This window comes from Hyla sarda, chromosome 3, assembly GCF_029499605.1.
Source record: "Hyla sarda isolate aHylSar1 chromosome 3, aHylSar1.hap1, whole genome shotgun sequence".
NCBI classification, from domain to species: domain Eukaryota; kingdom Metazoa; phylum Chordata; class Amphibia; order Anura; family Hylidae; genus Hyla; species Hyla sarda.
The window spans coordinates 217125525-217143254 of record NC_079191.1 but is presented as its reverse complement, the minus strand read 5'-3'; the positions used below and the strand labels follow the sequence as shown (position 1 = coordinate 217143254).

General features: G+C 40.4%; 1 protein-coding gene across 3 annotated transcripts in view; it reads left to right on the top strand.

Moving 5' to 3' along the window:
• The window catches only part of RNGTT (RNA guanylyltransferase and 5'-phosphatase), a 502134-nt gene that overhangs the window by 74987 nt on the left and 409417 nt on the right, over positions 1-17730 (top strand). For all 3 annotated transcript variants that reach the window (XM_056566087.1, XM_056566088.1, XM_056566086.1), the window contains one exon: positions 822-897. In XM_056566087.1, the coding sequence (XP_056422062.1) occupies positions 822-897 (76 nt within the window). The remainder of the gene's footprint in view (positions 1-821; positions 898-17730) is intronic.

The following is a 17730-nucleotide window of genomic DNA, read 5'->3' as shown; positions in this document are numbered from 1 at the left end:
TGGTTACTTGCCCGAACTCACATGGTTTTTGGACTGAACTTTTTGCTCTCCTGCGCGCTCGACTTCACGTCGATCTCCCGATAGACCTAAATTATTATTGCATATAGCCCCATATGATGTGGTAGTCTTATTTTCTCCTTTTCTCTGTTTATACCTCTGCCTGCTTTATTAAAGTGTTTCCCAACCAGGCCTTTGGCTGTCCAGACATTCTGGGAGTTGTGTTTGCAACTGCTGGAGGCACCCTGGTTGGGAAACACTGCTTTAGTATTGGGGAATTAGCTGGGAAATTTAGGGTATGTTATTTTGGGTTATTTTGCTTACTTTATGCTAATAGACGTTATTTCTATGTATCTTGCGGCTTATGTTTACTCGGGTATGCCTAGGCTGATTTTATTTTTTTGAAAATCCAATAAAAAAAAATTAAAAAAAACATTGATTCTACCCCCATATACAAGGATCATTCAGTGGGCTGTTAAATAAATAATAAATTATTCTCCAACACCATCTGCATGCAACACTCTTGCGTGTGGCACCCTCAGAAAATTTTAATTTATAAATCTACTTTTCCTTACTCCTCCCAGAGGCCAACACAATAGTACTTCTGCAAGCAGTAGTACTATGGTGAATTTTCTTAATATTAAAATTCATACCTTCAAGCCATGGATTTCTTCCATTGTAACTTGAAAATATTGTCTAACTATGCTTTCTTATGGCATATTTAAGAGATTGAATTGTGCTGTTGTTACATAAGTTGCTTATTGTTTTATAATGTTGTTAATGTTGCACTGTACCTAATATTAGATGTTTAATTTTTCCCTTAGGTGTCCACTGTACTCATGGCTTTAATAGAACTGGTTTCTTAATCTGTGCCTTTTTAGTTGAGAAGATGGATTGGAGGTAACATACTTTATCATCTAAAGCAAATCCTTTACTTCATTCTTATACTTGTTCATGTGTATAAAACATGCTTCCATTTACCTCAGAATGTAAGGATATGTTTTCTGTAGCATTTTGGCTTCCAATGATAACTGATGCCATAACACAGTGTTGCCTCCATTTCATGCTGTATCCTGTAAGTGAATTAAATTGATGGCTTTCCCACAGATGGGGACAGAGCCCAAAGGTGCCCATACACCTTAACCCTTTCCTGCAGAATGATTTATATAAACATCAGGTTATGCTGGTAATTTGTGCATCCTGACGTTTATATCATTCAGTTAACTGCGGCATCGCACGGGTTAACAGGCAGGAGTCCCGATGTTACCGGCGAGAGACAATTTCTGCAAGACACCCCAGGATCATCTGTGAATGGTCCTGGTCAGTGATCACTGTGATTGGTCCCTGTGGACCAATCACAGTGTCTCAACTGACTGGGGGGGTGAAAGTTCAGATCCCCCACTCTGCCTGCCCCAAGAAGTCCGGGCAGAGCAGGGGAAGATGACCCCGAGAGCTACGGGGGCCAATGTGGTAGGTGGAGGGGGGGACCGGCGGCACATACCTGGGACCGGCGGCAGGCAAGTAGAGGAGGCAGCGTCGGCATTAGAGGCAGCAGTGAAGATTGCTTTAAAGTGATCTTCACTGCTGCTTCTAGGAGTTTCATAACTACAATTTCCAGCATGCCCAGACAGTCGAAGCATGCTTGGAATTGTAGTTCTGTAACATCTGGCCCTTCAGATGTTACCGAACTACAACTCCCAGTCTGGGCATGCTTGGAGTTGAAGTTTTGCAACCTCTGGTGGCACACTGGTTGGGAAACAGTGTCTGTTTCCTAACTCAGTTTTTTCTCAACCTGTGTGTCTCCAGCTGTTGCAAAACTATAACTCCCAGCATGCGCTGACAGACCATGCATGCTGGGAGTTGTAGTTTTGTAACAGCTGGAGGCACAGGGGTTGGGAAACACTGAGTTAAGTAGCAAACTCTGTGTATTGCCTCCAACTTTTCAATAACTACAACCCTCAGCATGCACGGACAGCCAAAGAGCATGCTGGAAGTTGTAGAAATATGCCTCCTGCATTTGCATAACTACATGTCCCAGCATGCAGTGACAGCAGAAGTAGTTTTGCAACAGCTGGAGCTTTGCCCCCCCCCCGGGTACAGGGTACAGTCACATGGGTGGGGGTTTACAGCGAGTTTCTCACTGCAAGTTTGAGATGCAGCAAATTTTCCGCTGCAGCCCAAACTCCCAGCGGGAAACTCCCTGTGAACCCCGCCTGTGTGACTGTACCCTAAAAACACTACACTACACAATATAAAGGGTTAAACACTACATATACACTTACCCCTGCACAGTCCCCTCCCCAATAAAAATGAAAACATCTGGTACGGCACTGTTTCCAAAACGGAGCCTCCAGCTGTTGCATACTAGGAGTTTTGCAACAGCTGGAGGCACTCTGTTTGGCAATCATTGGCGTAGAATACCCCTATGTCCACCCATATGCAAATCCCTAATTTAGGCCTCAAATGGGCATGGCGCTCGCTCACTTGTTGTATTTCAAGGCAACAGTTTAGGGCCACATATGGGGTTTTTCTGTACTTGGGAGAAATTGCCTAACACATTTTGGGGGGCTTTTTCTCCTTTTACCCCTTATGAAAGTTGGGGTCTACTCCAGCATGTTGTTGTTAAAAAAAAAATTTTTTTACACTAACTTGCTGGTGTTTCCCCATACTTTGCATTTTCACAAGAGGTAAAAGGAGAAAAAGCCCCCAAAATTTGTAATGCAATTTCTCCTGAGTACGGAAATACCCCATATGTGGACGTAAAATGCTCTGTTGGTGCACAACAAGGCTCAAGAGTGAGAGCGCCATGTACATTTGAGGTGATTTGCACAGGGGTGGCTGATCGTTACAGTGGTTCTGACCACCCACGTGACCCCATTTTGGAAACTACACCCCTTAAGGAATATAACAAGGAGTATAGTAAGCCTTAACTACCCACAGGTGTTTGAAGAATTTTCGTTTAAGTTGGACTCGAAGATGAAAAATTTATTTTTTCACTAAAATGCTGGTGTTTTCCCAAATTTTTCATTTTCACAAGGGGTAATAGGAAAAAAAAAGCCCCCCAATAATTTGTAACACCATTTCTTCTGAGTAAGGAAATACCCCATATGTGGATGTAAAGTGCTCTGCGGGCGAAGGGGTGTAGTTTCCAAAATGAGGTCACATGTGGGGGGGGGTCCACTGTTCTGGCACCACGAAGGGGCTTTGTAAACACACATGGCCCCTGACTTCCATTCCAAACAAGTTCTCTCTCCAAAAGCTCAATGGTGCTCCTCCTTTTCTGAGCATTGTAGTTCGTCCGCAGAGCACTTTACATCCACACATAGGGTATTTTCATAGGGGTTACAAATTTTGGGGGGCATATTCTCCTAAAACCTCTTGTAAAAATGGTAAGTATGGGGAAAAAATGCATTTTAGTGAAAAAAAATGTAATTTACACAAACGATTTTAACAAAAAGTCGTCAAACATCTGTGGGGTGTTAAATGGGAACTGTCACCAACTTTATTTTTTGATATGTTGTAGTACTTATGTACTACAACATATCTCTAACATACTTTTATTATTTATTTTTTTTCATTAAAAAGGTTTAATTTACATTTAAAAAATGGCCACTGAAAAAGGACTGATTTTGGAGTGGCAATCAGTCCTTTTTCAGTTAGGCTGCATTCGCTCCCTGCCTGTCAATCAGACAGGCGGGAGCGAGCGCATTGGCTCCCCGGCCACTCCTCCCGCACATCGCTGCCGCCGCCTCGTTGCCTCCGCTGTCCCTGCACGCCCGCTGCCGGACTCTGCAGTAACTGCAAGTGTAATGAGGGAACGGGGTATGCGGGGGGGAGGAGGGTATGGGCTAGTGCCGTAGCGGCGGGAGGGGGGGGGGGAAGGCTAGCAAAAAAAAATAGGATGGTGGGAGCTACCCTTTAAGGCTCACTGTACCCCATGGAATGTTCCTTGAGGGTGTAGTTTCCAAAATAGCATGCCATGTGTTTTTTTTTTTTTTTTTGCTGTTATGGAACCATAGGGGCTTCCTAAATGCGACATGCCCCCCAAAAACCATTTCAGCAAAATTTGCTTTTAAAAAGCCAAATGTGGCTCCTTCTCTTCTGAGCATTGTATTTCGCCAGCATAGCAATTGACGTCCACCTATGGGGTATTTCCATACTCAGAAGAAATGGGGTTACAAATTGTGGGGGGGGGGGCATTTTCTCCTATTACCTCTTGTAAAAAAAATTAATTTGGAAAAAAATATGCATTTTAGTGAAAGGGAAAAAAAAAATCCATTTACACATCCGAATTTAAGGAAAAATCGTCAAACACCTGTGGGGTGTTAAGGCTCACTGTACCCATTATTACGTTCCTTGAGGGGTGTAATTTCCAAAATAGTATGTGAAGTGTTTTTTTTTTTTTTTTTTGCTGTTATGGAACCATAGGGGCTTCCTAAATCTGACATGCCCCCCAAAAACCTTTTCAGCAAAATTCACTCTCCAAAATCCCATTGTCGCTCCTTTACTTCTGAGCCCTCTAGTGCACCCACAGAGCACTTTACTTTCGCATATGTGGTATTTCCTTACTCGAGAGAAATTGGGTTACACATTTTGGAGGGCAGTTTCTCCTTTTACCCCTTGTAAAAATTCAAAAACTGGGAAGATGTTAGTGTAAAAAATTGAGATTTTGAATTTTCTCCTTCCCTTTGCTGCTATTCCTGTGAAACACCTAAAGGGTTAATATCATTTTGTATACTTTGAGGGGTGCAGGTTTTTTTATAATTGGGTCATTTACGGGGTATTTTTTTAATATGAAGACCCCTCAAATCCACTTCAAAACTTAACTGGTCCCTGAAAAATTAAAATTTTGAAACTTTTTGGAAAAATTGGAAAATTGCTGCTATACTTTGAAGCCCTCTGATGTCTTCCTAAAGTAAAAACATGTCAACTTTATGATGCCAACATAAAGTAGACATATTGTACATGTGAATCAATATATAATTTATTTGGTATGTCTATTTTCCTCACAAGCAGAGAGGTTCAGAGTAAAAAAAAAGCAAGATTTTCATATTTTTCATGAAATTTTTGCATTTTTCACCAAGAAATGATGCAAGTATCGATTAAAAATTACCTCTGTGATAAAGTGGAATATATCTCGAAAAACAGTCTCGGAAACAAATTCTAGATATGACTCCTTTTTACATAATGGATCCAGCAGTAAGGACAAAAATAATAAGGTGACCAAAAACTCCCAAAAATATATGTGTGCAAAAATTCTATTCCAAATTTAGAACAAGAATGGGGGGGGGGGGAGAGAATAATTATTACTTGGCTCTTATCGTATTATGATAAAAGCAGACAGAAAAGATCCAAGTGTATTAGTGTATAGAATTGATATCTTAAAACATGCCAAATGTATCAATGGGGGTAGCTAATGAAAGCCCCCAGACAATCAATGCATCAAATATCGTACAGGTCACTCAGGGTCCCCACACTTGACCCAAAACGTGACCTCTTAATATACGGTACATATAGATATCATATAGAGCAAAACAGCAAAAAGGTACCCTATGCGTTTGTCGCAATGAGGCGACGTCCTCGGTGGTGACCCAATATTACAGGCTAAGTGAGGTGCCTGATACACAAATGCACCATCAAGAAGCCCTTATCGCAGATATCAAACAGCAAGTGCAGATAATTGAACAAAGTAACATAGTGATATATATCCTAGAGGGATAGCCACTTATGATATCAAGTATGCCTTTTTACATGTAAGACAAAAAAAAAACCATCATAAAGGATATGCATTATAGCCGTGAGACTCCAGGAACCTAAAAAAATGGGAAGAAAGCACAAAAGAATATTGCTTTAAGGATGAGCCATTTTTTTCCTGGAATAAAGATGCCCCCTTCACATCCATGCAGTCCTACTCACAACCATCCTTCGGTGTATTCAGATAGCCTAGAGGGAGGAAATTCCAGTCACTGCATATTCCACCTGTGGAGTAAAGGGGGTGTGGGGGAGAGCCGCTCTGCGGTGTACCCACGGTCTCGAGATTCGGAATAAGTGAGATGCAGCTTGCACCTGCTGTTTGCAGGGAGCCGAGACATTCGGCTTCTCTGCGCTGTCTGCACATGTCAACGGCGTCTGTTATATCCGGTTCCTGTCTGCCCTTGTGCCCCCCCTTTAAAACAATGGGGGGCATCTTGACACGGATTGCCATGTGCACGTACCCTTCCAATTAAATTATTATGCATACACAATTAAAGATATAATAGTCAGGTCAGTCAACCAGTTTGAACATCAAGAATGCGCAAGATGGCGACCTTTTTTTCTGTCCAATAGTGGCAGTGTGCCCCCTTTTTTATTAAATAATGGGGGTCAACCTTGCATGGACTGCCATGTGTATGCACCCTCTTATATAAACTATACCTTACTATATTCAGACATCTATTGACTGTTGAGCGAGAAGTAAACTGTCCCTTCTATATCATGAGAATGTATTACTTTGCTAGACTTTGAACAACTCTGTCTTAAACATACAAACAGATTTAAATGTATTCACAAACACACTCCATATATGTAATTTAGTCGCTGTAACGAAACTTAAATCTAGTGCCAGCAATCATTTTGTGTATGTGCGATTCCTGCGCTGTATCTAAGTGCGGCGCTGGAAAACTTGTTTACGCCCTGTACTGCCATCAGACAGGGGCGTGGCACAGCACAGGAACCGGTTATAACGTTAGACGCTGTTGACATGTGCAGACAGCGCAGAGAAGCCGAACGTCTCGGCTCCCTGCAAACGGCAGGTGTGCGCTGCATCTCGCTTATGCCGAATCTTGAGACCCCGAGTACACCGCAGAGCGGCTCTCCCCCACACCCCCTTTACTCCACAGGTGGAATATGCAGTGACTGGAATTTCCTCCCTCTAGGCTATCTGAATACACCTAAGGATGGTTGTGAGTAGGACTGCATGGATGTGGAGGAGGCTTCTTTATTACAGGAAAAAATCTGAATACACCTAAGGATGGTGTATGCCGCGGCGATCCGATCATCCTGCACGGCAGATGGAGGTCCCCTCACCTGGCTCCGCTGCCTTCCGGGAGTCTTCTGCTCTGATCTGCCTTCCCGCAGACCAGAGCAGAAGATCACCGATAACCCTGATCAGTGCTATGTCCTATACACAGCACTGAACACGATTAGCAATCGAGTGATTGCTTTAAATAGTCCCCTATGGGGACTATTAAAGTGTAAAAACAAAAGTAAAAAAATAAAGTAAAAAAAATGTGAAAAACCCCCACCCCCAATAAAAATGTAAATTGTCCCATTTTCCCTATTTTACCCCAAAAAAGTGTAAAAAAAATTATTTTATATACATATTTGGTATCGCCGCGTGCGTCAATATCCAAACTATTAAAATAAAATGTAAATGATCCCATACGGTGAAAGGCGTGAACGTAAAAAAAAAAAAAAAAAATCCAAAATAGCTGCTTTTTTATAACATTTTATTCCCAAAAAAATTAATAAAAAATGTAATAAAAGTTTTGTATAAGCAAATATGGTATTAATAAAAAGTACAGATCACGGCACAAAAAATGAGCCCTCATACCACCGCTTATACGGAAAAATGAAAAATTATAGGTCTTCAAAATAGGGGGATTTTAAACGTACTAATTTGGTTAAAAAGTTTGCGATTTTTTTTAAGCGCAACAGTAATAGTAAAGTGTATAATCATGGGTATTATTTTAATCATACTGACCCAGAGAATAAAAAACACATGTCATTTTTACCATAAATTGTACAGCGTGAAAACAAAACCTTCCAAAATTAGCAAAATTGCGGTATTCTTTTTAATTTCCCCACACAAATTAGTATTTTTTTGGTTGCACCATACATTTTATGATAAAGTGAGTGGTGGCATTACAGCGGACAACTGGTCGTGCAAAAAACAAGCCCTCATACTAGTCTGTGGATGAAAATATAAAAGAGTTATGATTTTTTGAAGGGGAGGAGGAAAAAACTAAAACGTAAAAATAAAATTGGGCTTAGTCCTTAAGGGGTTAAATCAACTGGCTCTGGAAAGTTACAGATTTTTACATTACTTCTATTAAAAAATCTTAATCATTCCTGTACTTATTAGCTGCTGAATACTACAGAGGAAATTCTTTTCTTTTTGGAATGCTCTCTGATGACATCACGAGCACAGTGCTCTCTGCTGACGTTATTATAATAATAATAATAATAAGTCTTTATTTATTTATTGTTGTCCTTAGTGGGATTTGAACCCAAGGCCCCAGCGCTGCAAGGCAGCAGTGCTAACCACTAAGCCACCATGCTGCCCTTAGCATACATTTGCTATGCATCTGCTATGCATGGTTGCAAAAATGGACAGAGATGTCAGCAGAGAGCACTGTGGTCGTGATGTCATCAGTGTTCCGAAAATAAAGGAATTTCCTCTGTAGTATTCAGCAGCTAATGAGTACTGGAAGGATTAAGATTTTTTAATAGAAGTAATTTACAAATATGTTTAACTTTCTGCCACCAGTTGATTTAAAAGAAAAAAAGGTTTTCACCGGAGTACCCCTTTAACCCAACAAAATGTAATGCTGGGGGCAGAGAGGGGGACTGACATTCTGGGAGCAGCATATAGAGGGCTTTCTACCTGAGGATGCAGGTTTCTCCAACTATGATGCTATCAAGTAAGTTTTCATTTCTTGAAGTATAAATGGACTTGAATAAAGTAAGCTGACCAATAGTTGGTCTAAACTTAGACATACAGATGCAAACAACGTGAGTTGTAATAAATCTGGTACATTATTCAGACTATTTTAGAACTTTGCACTGTCTTTGGGACAGTATTATTAAATGTTAACTGTTTATTACAGAAATTGGCTGTATGAAATGGTATTGTAAAACCATCACCAACCTATGCTGTAGGTAACAATGTTACTGTGTCAAAAAGAAGCAAAGTGTGGAGGGTTGGATAAAAGTGATATTCATTGATGAATCACCAATCTGCATTGGCCAAACAGATGATGCTGGAATTATTGTCTGGTGTTACCCCAATAAAACATATAAAGATGGCTACCAAAACACATTTCCCACCCATTTATTATATGGCTACTTGTCATGGAATGGCACTCTCTCTTTCTCAAAAGGCAATACCTGGGTGTATAAAAACATGTTGGAAATTGTCCTAATTTCATCAATAGAAAATGTTATAGGCTTTGTTATGATGAAGTCCTCTTTCAGAATGGTATCTCAGAGTAAACAATGTGTTTTGTTCAGGAAAAGCATTTGAACTCAATGCGATAGTCAGCAAAAAGTCCTTATCTCAGTCCAATTAAGAAAATGTTGATGGACGTAAAAAAATTTGGTCTCTGAGAATCCATCTTGCAAAATCCATTTTCAGCTCTTGGAGAAACTTGGGAACAGATTGATGTACACTTTTATTTATCATTCATGAACTCAGTGCCTCATAGTTCAAACAAATGTATAAGCCTGAGTAGGGGCAAAAGAGAAGGTAAGGTCACAAGCAGAGGCCAGGATAAATCAAGTCAAGACAACAGGAACACCAGTGTAGGTTAAGAACCACTACGGTATCACGAGCACTAAGACAGTGCAGTGTGAATATCCTGCAGGAGTGCCGGCACCAAAGCTGATTGGTTTGCGTTCAATTCTCCTCATTGCCTTGATTTACAGTATCACTCAGACAATCCGCCCTACAATGTGTCAAGCTGTCGCCAAGACAACAAGATATACGCCACCAGAGAGAGAGGAGCAGATGTGTCTCTGGAACCTGGCCTGGTAAATTCATTACCCAAGTCTATTTGGAGCTGAATTTCTGAGGAATGTTTTCAACACCTGGTAGAGTGCTAAGAAGAGTTCTGAAGGCAACCCAGTATTACCAAGGTGTACTTAATAAAGTGGCCAGTGAGTGTATATTCATTGGGCTTTACGTACATTAAACTGTACAACAACTGTTTGTTTCTAACTATGGGTTCACGGAGAATACCATAACACTGTGGAGATTCATAGGCAATTAGCACTACACTGAAAATACTGCAAAGAAAGGATATACAAACCAGCTGAATCACACCACTTTATTAGAAACTAGGTTCTGAACACACTAAGGCCTCGTTTACAAAGGGGGGAAATTTTTTTACTGCAAATTTCACCCTTACTACATTAAAAATGACATCCAGTGAAAATTGGTGCCAAATCCACAACATATCTTACATGACATGGATATAAGTCTACAGTGGGCTGATTTTTTTTTTTATATGGAAAAGGACCAGAACATTTGAATACAATTTGTAAAACTGCCCCCTACTGTAATGTGTGTCAGGTCTTATCTGCTCAAATCTGCCTGTAAAATGAACAGCAATAGCGTTGTGTGAATTCACAGTAACTTGTTTTGGAATGGCACACCTGATGTTATAGCAAATTTCCATTTTTCTGCTGTTCTGTGCATCTGACTTTTGCCCCGTCTGCTTCTAATTGTTCTGTTTACTTGTTAACTTTATTTAATTGCTTCAGTCTCCGTTTTATTCCAGAATTTTTAAGCTTGGAGTGTTCTTTCAATATATTTCTCCGGCATTTTAATTTGATTACATATAATCTGGCAATTAAACTCAAGCCACAAATCAAAATGTGACATTAGCAGCATTTCCTTAAGGCAGTTAAGCTGCCAAAAAAATGTATTTATGCAATATTCGGGAAAACTGTTTAGCTGGATGTGCTGTGTATGATAATTACCTTTTTTCTTTTTAATACTAGTTTTTTTCCCCCCTCTCTATATGGTTGTTCTTGTACATGTATGTATTACCTTCATGCGTATATTTTAAGTTGTGTTTATCAAGGACACCAACCATAAATTATAAAGCATGACTTTTCTGAAGTGTAATAGGCAAATGAGAAATTCATGGTGACTAGTCTGCAACTATCAATGACAGTCAGTATTTTATAGCTGGAAGCATCAGCTTCAAAGAAGCACTTTTTTTGCCTATATAATGCACACTTGCCATTATTATTCCTACAGCGCAATTTGTTTTATTTTAGTGCAGCTACATCCATGTCTCTGTTACTCTAATTTGGTCATGTGATCACCAGACTCTCCAGATCTTCCAGTGCCTATTGGTTACAACCGGATTTCAGACTCTGACTTCCTGTGGACTACAGGTTAACATCATCACCTCTGTATGAGCAAAAATCTGAATTCTTAGTTTCTTACGCTTTCTTAAGTAACTCACTTCTCTTTATACAAAAGATCCACAAATCTTCAATGGCATCATCGCAAGTAAAAGGCAGTACAAAAACTGATATCACTCTTAGTGCACACTAGATTCGCTCGACAGTCCTCTGCATCCGGAATCACTTCGCCCTTTCCTCGGGCATCCTGTAGCTGGAATTCCTTCCTCTCATGAAGGGGTAGACAGTTGAGCAATCGCCGGACACTTCCGACGTTTCGGAGGACACGCCCCCTTTCTCAAGTATCCATAAAGTGCTCCCACCACCTCAATACATAGCATATCACCTCTCGTGAGAACTTAATTCTGAAAAGAGAGATTGTGTATTAAAACATAGGGAAAGAGCAATTTGCGATTAAAAACATATTAGTATATGATCTATATCTTTTAGAAGCAATATACAGATGTTAAATCAAAAGAATACAGTAAAATTGGAGACTTCATTGAGCCCATCCAGAGCCAATAAATTAAATATTTTGATCCAAAACACTTCACTCTGTAAAAGTTTCTTTTTCACCATTTCGTCTGTAGCACCCTGTATTTCCTTTATCACCATCCAACCTAACTCGCTAACTTGATGTCCAAACTTAGCAAAATGTTTAGCCACTCCTGTCTCTCCATACCTGTCTGCTACTTGATTTCTGCTAGCTATTGGTTTCGTAAGTATATTCCGGATTGGGCAGCGATGTTCACTAATCCGGAGTTTGACATTCCTCGTTGTTTGGCCAATGTAAATTCGGCCACACGAGCATTTAAGCAGATAGATGACTTGTTTAGAATTACAACTGTACCAACCTTTGATTGGGAAACTTGTTCCCCGTAGTGGATGGCTTATACAATCAGTTTTGATAATAACATTACAGTTCTGACAATTCAAGCAAGGAAAGGTACCTTTCTTTTTTAGCTTTTAAAAAGGTTTGTTTAGCTAATTTCTTCTTTTTTATATCTGCTCTCACAAAATGATTGTCTAGTGATTTCCCTTTCTTATAAATGAATCTAGGGGGCTTTTAAAACGTTTTTCCATGTTTAATATTGGCTCGTAATAAACCCCAGTATTTACTGCTTTATTGATCAATTGGGCATGACGGTCATAGATAGGAATGTGATATCCTCTTCCATCTTTTTATCTTTCTTTTTTTTTGCCTCAGCCTCTCTCTCAGAATTTCCTGTACTTCATCACCTACTTTCCTCACCAAACTTTCACTATATCCTCTTAAAAGTATCCCCTTAAAAGTCTGTGCGGCATGTTAGCTCTGTCTCAATAACAGATTATTCCTATCTACTTCCTTTTTATACAGGGTAGTTTCAAGCTGCAAACCATTCTTACACATCCACATACAGGTAATGGATTTGCTGGAGATGGGCTTCTACTGTAAACTCTATTAGTGGATGACAGTCATTCAGTTGTTTCACATATTCTTCAAGCTATTCATATGAACCTGCCCATAATAAAAACACATCGTTCACGTATCTAACCCATTTTCTTACATGTATACTCAAAGGAAAAGAATTGACAAATAACTCCTCAAATTTGGCCATGAAAATATTAGCAAAACTAGGTGCAACAGGGGACCCTATTAAAGTCCCCTGCATCTGCAAATAAAAATCTTCACCGAACCTAAAATTTTTCATCAGCACAATCTCCAGCAAATCCATAATAAACCCCCGAGATGATAGGACGTCCCTGGGGTCTCTCCTTATCTTTATGCAACTTAGGAAGCAAATACAGAATAGATGTTCTAGGGTGGTTGTAACATAAAGCCCATTGGGTCATGGCGTCAATAATGCTATTATGAACTGCCTCTTCTAAAATGTACATTATTTCGAGATTAAATTGACTAGTCGGGTCACCTCTTAAATTTTTTATACACTTTCTCACTTTAAGTTGGTTTTCTTCTTCCTGGAAATATAGCTGCTTATCCCATAGCACTGTGGCCCGCCCTTGTCAGCTTTCTTAACCATCACCCGATCTTCTTTCACAAGTTCAGTCAGAGCACATCTTTGGGAATATGTAAGGTTCATGGCAGATTTATTATTTTTAGTCTCCCATTGTTCACACACGTCGTTAACCACCGCCTTCTGAAAACTTTCCAAAAAGGGACTGTTAACAACAGGATCGAACGGACTGATTTTTCTCAATATATAAAGAATCTCATGTCTATCTTCTTCTACTTTAACATTTCTAGCTCTGTTCACATCATAAAAGAACATCTTAAGCCGCAGCGAACAGCAAAACTTAAAGAACTCTAACTTAAAATCAAACTTATCCATATGAAAGGTCGGCACAAAGCCTAGCCCAATATTAACCTGATAATGACCACGGACGTCTATGCTCGTCCAATGGCCGTTACCGGGGTATGACACGGGCTCCCGACTCGAGCCCGCGTCATAACGGCCGGCCTCCAGCTGATTCTTGTAGCTGGGGACCGGCGTTAATAGCCGATATGCGGCGATCGCCACGGCCGGCTATTAACCCTTTAGATCGCCGCTGTCAAAGTTGACAGCGGCGTCTAAAGGTGCCTGTATCCTGTCCCTGGTGGTCCAGTGGGGTGGCGCCAGGGCTCTGAATGATTTTTCCCAAATTCCATATTAAAAATATATAACCATAATAAAAATACACATATGTGGTATCGCCGTGTGTGTAAATGTCCGAACTATAAAAATATATCATTAATTAAACTGCCCGTTTAATGGCGTACACGCAAAAAAATTCCAAAGTCCAAAATAGCGTATTTTGGTCACTTTTCATACCATAAAAAAAGGAATAAAAAGCGATCAAGAAGTCCGATCAAAATAAAAATGGTACCGATTAAAACTTCAGATCACGGCGCAAAAATTTGCACTCAAACCACCCTGTCCACGGAAAAACAAAAAAGTTATAGGGGTCAGAAGAGGACAATTTTAAATGTAAAAGTTTTCGCGCATGTAGTTATGATTTTTTCCAGAAGTACGACGAAATCAAACCTATATAAGTAGGGTATCATTTTAATCGCATGGACCTACAGAATAAAGATAAGGTGTAATTTTTACCGAAAAATGTACAGAGTAGAAACGGAAACCCACAAAATTGTGTTTTTTCTTCAATTTTGTCGCACAATGTTTTTTTTTCCCGTTTCGCCGTAAATTTTTGCGTAAAATGACTGATGTCATTACAAAGTAGAATTGGTGGCGCAAACAATAAGCCCTCATACGGATTTTTAGGTGCAAAATTGAAAGGGTTATGATTTTTAAAAGGTAAGGAGGAAAAAATGAGTGTAAAAACACTTAAGGGGTTAATGACCTCTTTCTGGTTCTCATTCAATTCTACAGAGGATACATTAATCAAGAGCTCACCTCCTTGTTTTCTTGCAATTTCTTGGCACTCCTTGTTCTTACTTCCAACTTGTTTCTACCTTGATCTTAATTTTTTTACTGGATTTTTCTCTTTTTGTCATGCCCCTAAAAAAATCCTTCTGGTTTTTAGGGTTCCTGGAGGTCTTTTCTCTCTCCACTGAGCTCTGGTCGCTGTTTGAAGATATATTCTCACCTGATGATCTATTTATATTCCAATCTCTTTGACAAGCTGCGCGTATCTCTTCCGCCCAGGTGTAGACATGGTCCAATTGATGATCACGAGTGTCTCTCTCAAACTTCGTTAGTTTGGTCTGAAGTATCTATGTTCTCAATTTAGTGTTTTAGTGTTCCTTATGAGTTTTCTCTATATATTCCACCGTAGATTCTCTTTTAAAATCTTCCTCAATATTATTAATCTTACTCTGGATGTCTTGTATAGCCGTTTGGAGATGTTGCACAGTTTGAAGCATAAGAGAATATATAGAGAAAACTAATGAGGAACTCCAAGAAAACATCACTAAATTGAGAACATTTCTACTTTAGACCAAACTTAGGAAGTTTGGGAGAGGACCGTGTCTACACCTGGGCGGAAGAGAGACGCACAGCTCGTCAAAGAGATTGGAATATAAATAGAACATCGTCAGGTGAGAGTATATCTTCAGACAGCAACCAGTGCTCAGTGGAGAGGAAAGACCTCCAGGAACCCTAAAAACCAGATGGATTTTTTAGGAGCACGACAAAAAGAGAAAAATCCAGTAAAAAAGATCAAGTTGGAAACAAGTCAGTAGCAAAAACAAGGAATGCCAAGAAATTACAAGAAAACGAGGTGAGCTTTTGATTGTGTCCTCTGTAGAATTGACTGAGAACCAGAAAGAGGTCATTAATAAGGGACTTGGCTTTGTGCTGTCCTGTCATATGGAGAAGTTTGATTTTAAGGAGTTCTTTAAGTTTTGCCATTTGCTTAAGATGTTTTTTATGATTTTGAAAAGAGCTAGAAATGTTAAAGGAGAAGAAGATAGACATGAGATTCCTTATATATTGAGAAAAACCAGTCAGTTCGATCCCGTTGTTAATAGTCCCCTTTTGGAAAGTTTTCAGAAGGCGGTTGTTAACAATGTGTGAAAACAATGGGAGGCTAAAAATAATAAATCTGCCATGAACCTTACATATTCCCAAAGATGTGCTCTGACTAAACTTGTGAAAGAGGATAGGGTGATGGTTAAGAAATCCGACGAGGGCGGGGCCACAGTGCTATGGGATAAGCAGCTATATTTCCAGGGAGCAGAAAACCAACTTAAGGGTACGTTCACACGAGCAGATCTACAGCTTACTTTACACTGCGGATCTGCCACTGAAGGACCCTCTGTATTCTGCCTTCACATGTGCCTGCTCGTAGCAGCAACACGCCGCTACGTGCAGACACATTGAAACGATGTGCGAGTCGCCGCGCATGCACGGTGTACTCGTGCACATCGTGGCTGCTTTCCCTGCTCAATGAGCCAGGCCGAGAGCTGCCACGATGTGCGAGTATACTGCGCATGCGCGCGGCGACTCGCACATCGCACTGTCTGCTCGTAGCGGCGTATTGCTGCTACGAGCAGGCACATGTGAAGGTAGAATACAGAGGGTCCTTCAGCGGCAGATCCACAGCAAAATACGCTACGAAAATCCGCTCGTGTGAACTTACCCTAAATATGAGAAAGTGTATAAAAAATTAAGAGGTGACCCGACTAGTCAATTTAGTAAGGAAATAATGTATATTTTAGAAGAGGCAGTTCATAATGGCATTATGTAGATAGGAAGTAGATAGGAATAATCTGCTATTGAGACAGAGCTACCATGCCCCACAGAATTTTAAGGGGATACCGAGGGGACAGTTTATAAGAGCAAGAAGAATATGTAGCAATATTGAGGAGTACATTAAAAATAAAGAAATGCTTATTGAAAAATTCATTGAAAGAGGATATTGTGAAAGTTTGGTGAGGAAGGTAGGTGATGAAGTACAGTGACCTCCCCCGACCTACGATGGCCCCGACATATGATCAAATCGACATACGATGACTTCTCAGAGGTCATCGCATGTCGATGTCAGCATCGACATACGATGCTTTTTTATGTCGGGGCCATCGCATTAAGTGCTATCCGGCAGCGCAAAATGCTTAAGCTGCTGCCGGATAGCAGCTTAATGTTCCCCGTGTGGTGCGGTAAGTATCACTTACCCCTCCACGATGCTCCGGGGTGTCCTCCGGGTCCAGCGCTGGTCTTCTCTGCCCTCTACGATGACTTCAATACGCTGCTGCGCACGTCATCCAATAGGAATGGCGTACGCAGCGGCGTAATGACGTCGCTACGCAGGCCCAGTAAGGCCTTGCGGAAGACAGCAGAGGACCGGAGAAGACCAGGAGAGCCCAGCGGAGGCCCGGGTTCACCATCGGGAGCGGCGGGGACAGGTGAGTACAGCTTCCTATACTTTACATTGCACGAATCCCTCAACATATGATGGATTTGACAAACGATGGCTCGTTTGGAACGAATTACCATCGTATGTTGAGGGACCACTGTACAGGAAATTTCGAGAGTAAAATACTCTGGTTTATTATGAGACGATCCTAAATATGGAAAAATGTTTTAAAAGCCCCCTAGATTCATTTATAAGAAAGGGAAATCACTAGACAATCATTTAGTGAGAGAAGATATAAAAAAGAAGAAATTAGCGAAACAAACCTTTTTAAAAGCTAAAAAAGAAAGGTACCTTTCCTTGCTTGAATTGTCAGAACTGTAATATTATCAAAACTGATTGTATCAAAGGTTGGTACAGTTGTAATTCTAAACAAGTCATCTATCTGCTTAAATGCTCGTGTGGCCGAATTTACATTGGCCAAACAACGAGGAATGTCAAACTCCGGATTAGCGAACATCGCTGCCCAATCCGGAATATACTTACGAAACCAATAGCTAGCAGAAATCAAGTAGCAGACAGGTATGGAGAGACAGGAGTGGCTAAACATTTTGCTGAGTTTAGGCATCAAATTAGTGAGTTAGGTTGGATGGTGATAAAGGAAATACAGGGTGCTACGGACGAAATGGTGAAAAAGAAACTTTTACAGAGTGAAGTGTTTTGGATCAAAACATTTAATTCATTGGCTCTGGATGGGCTCAATGAAGTCTG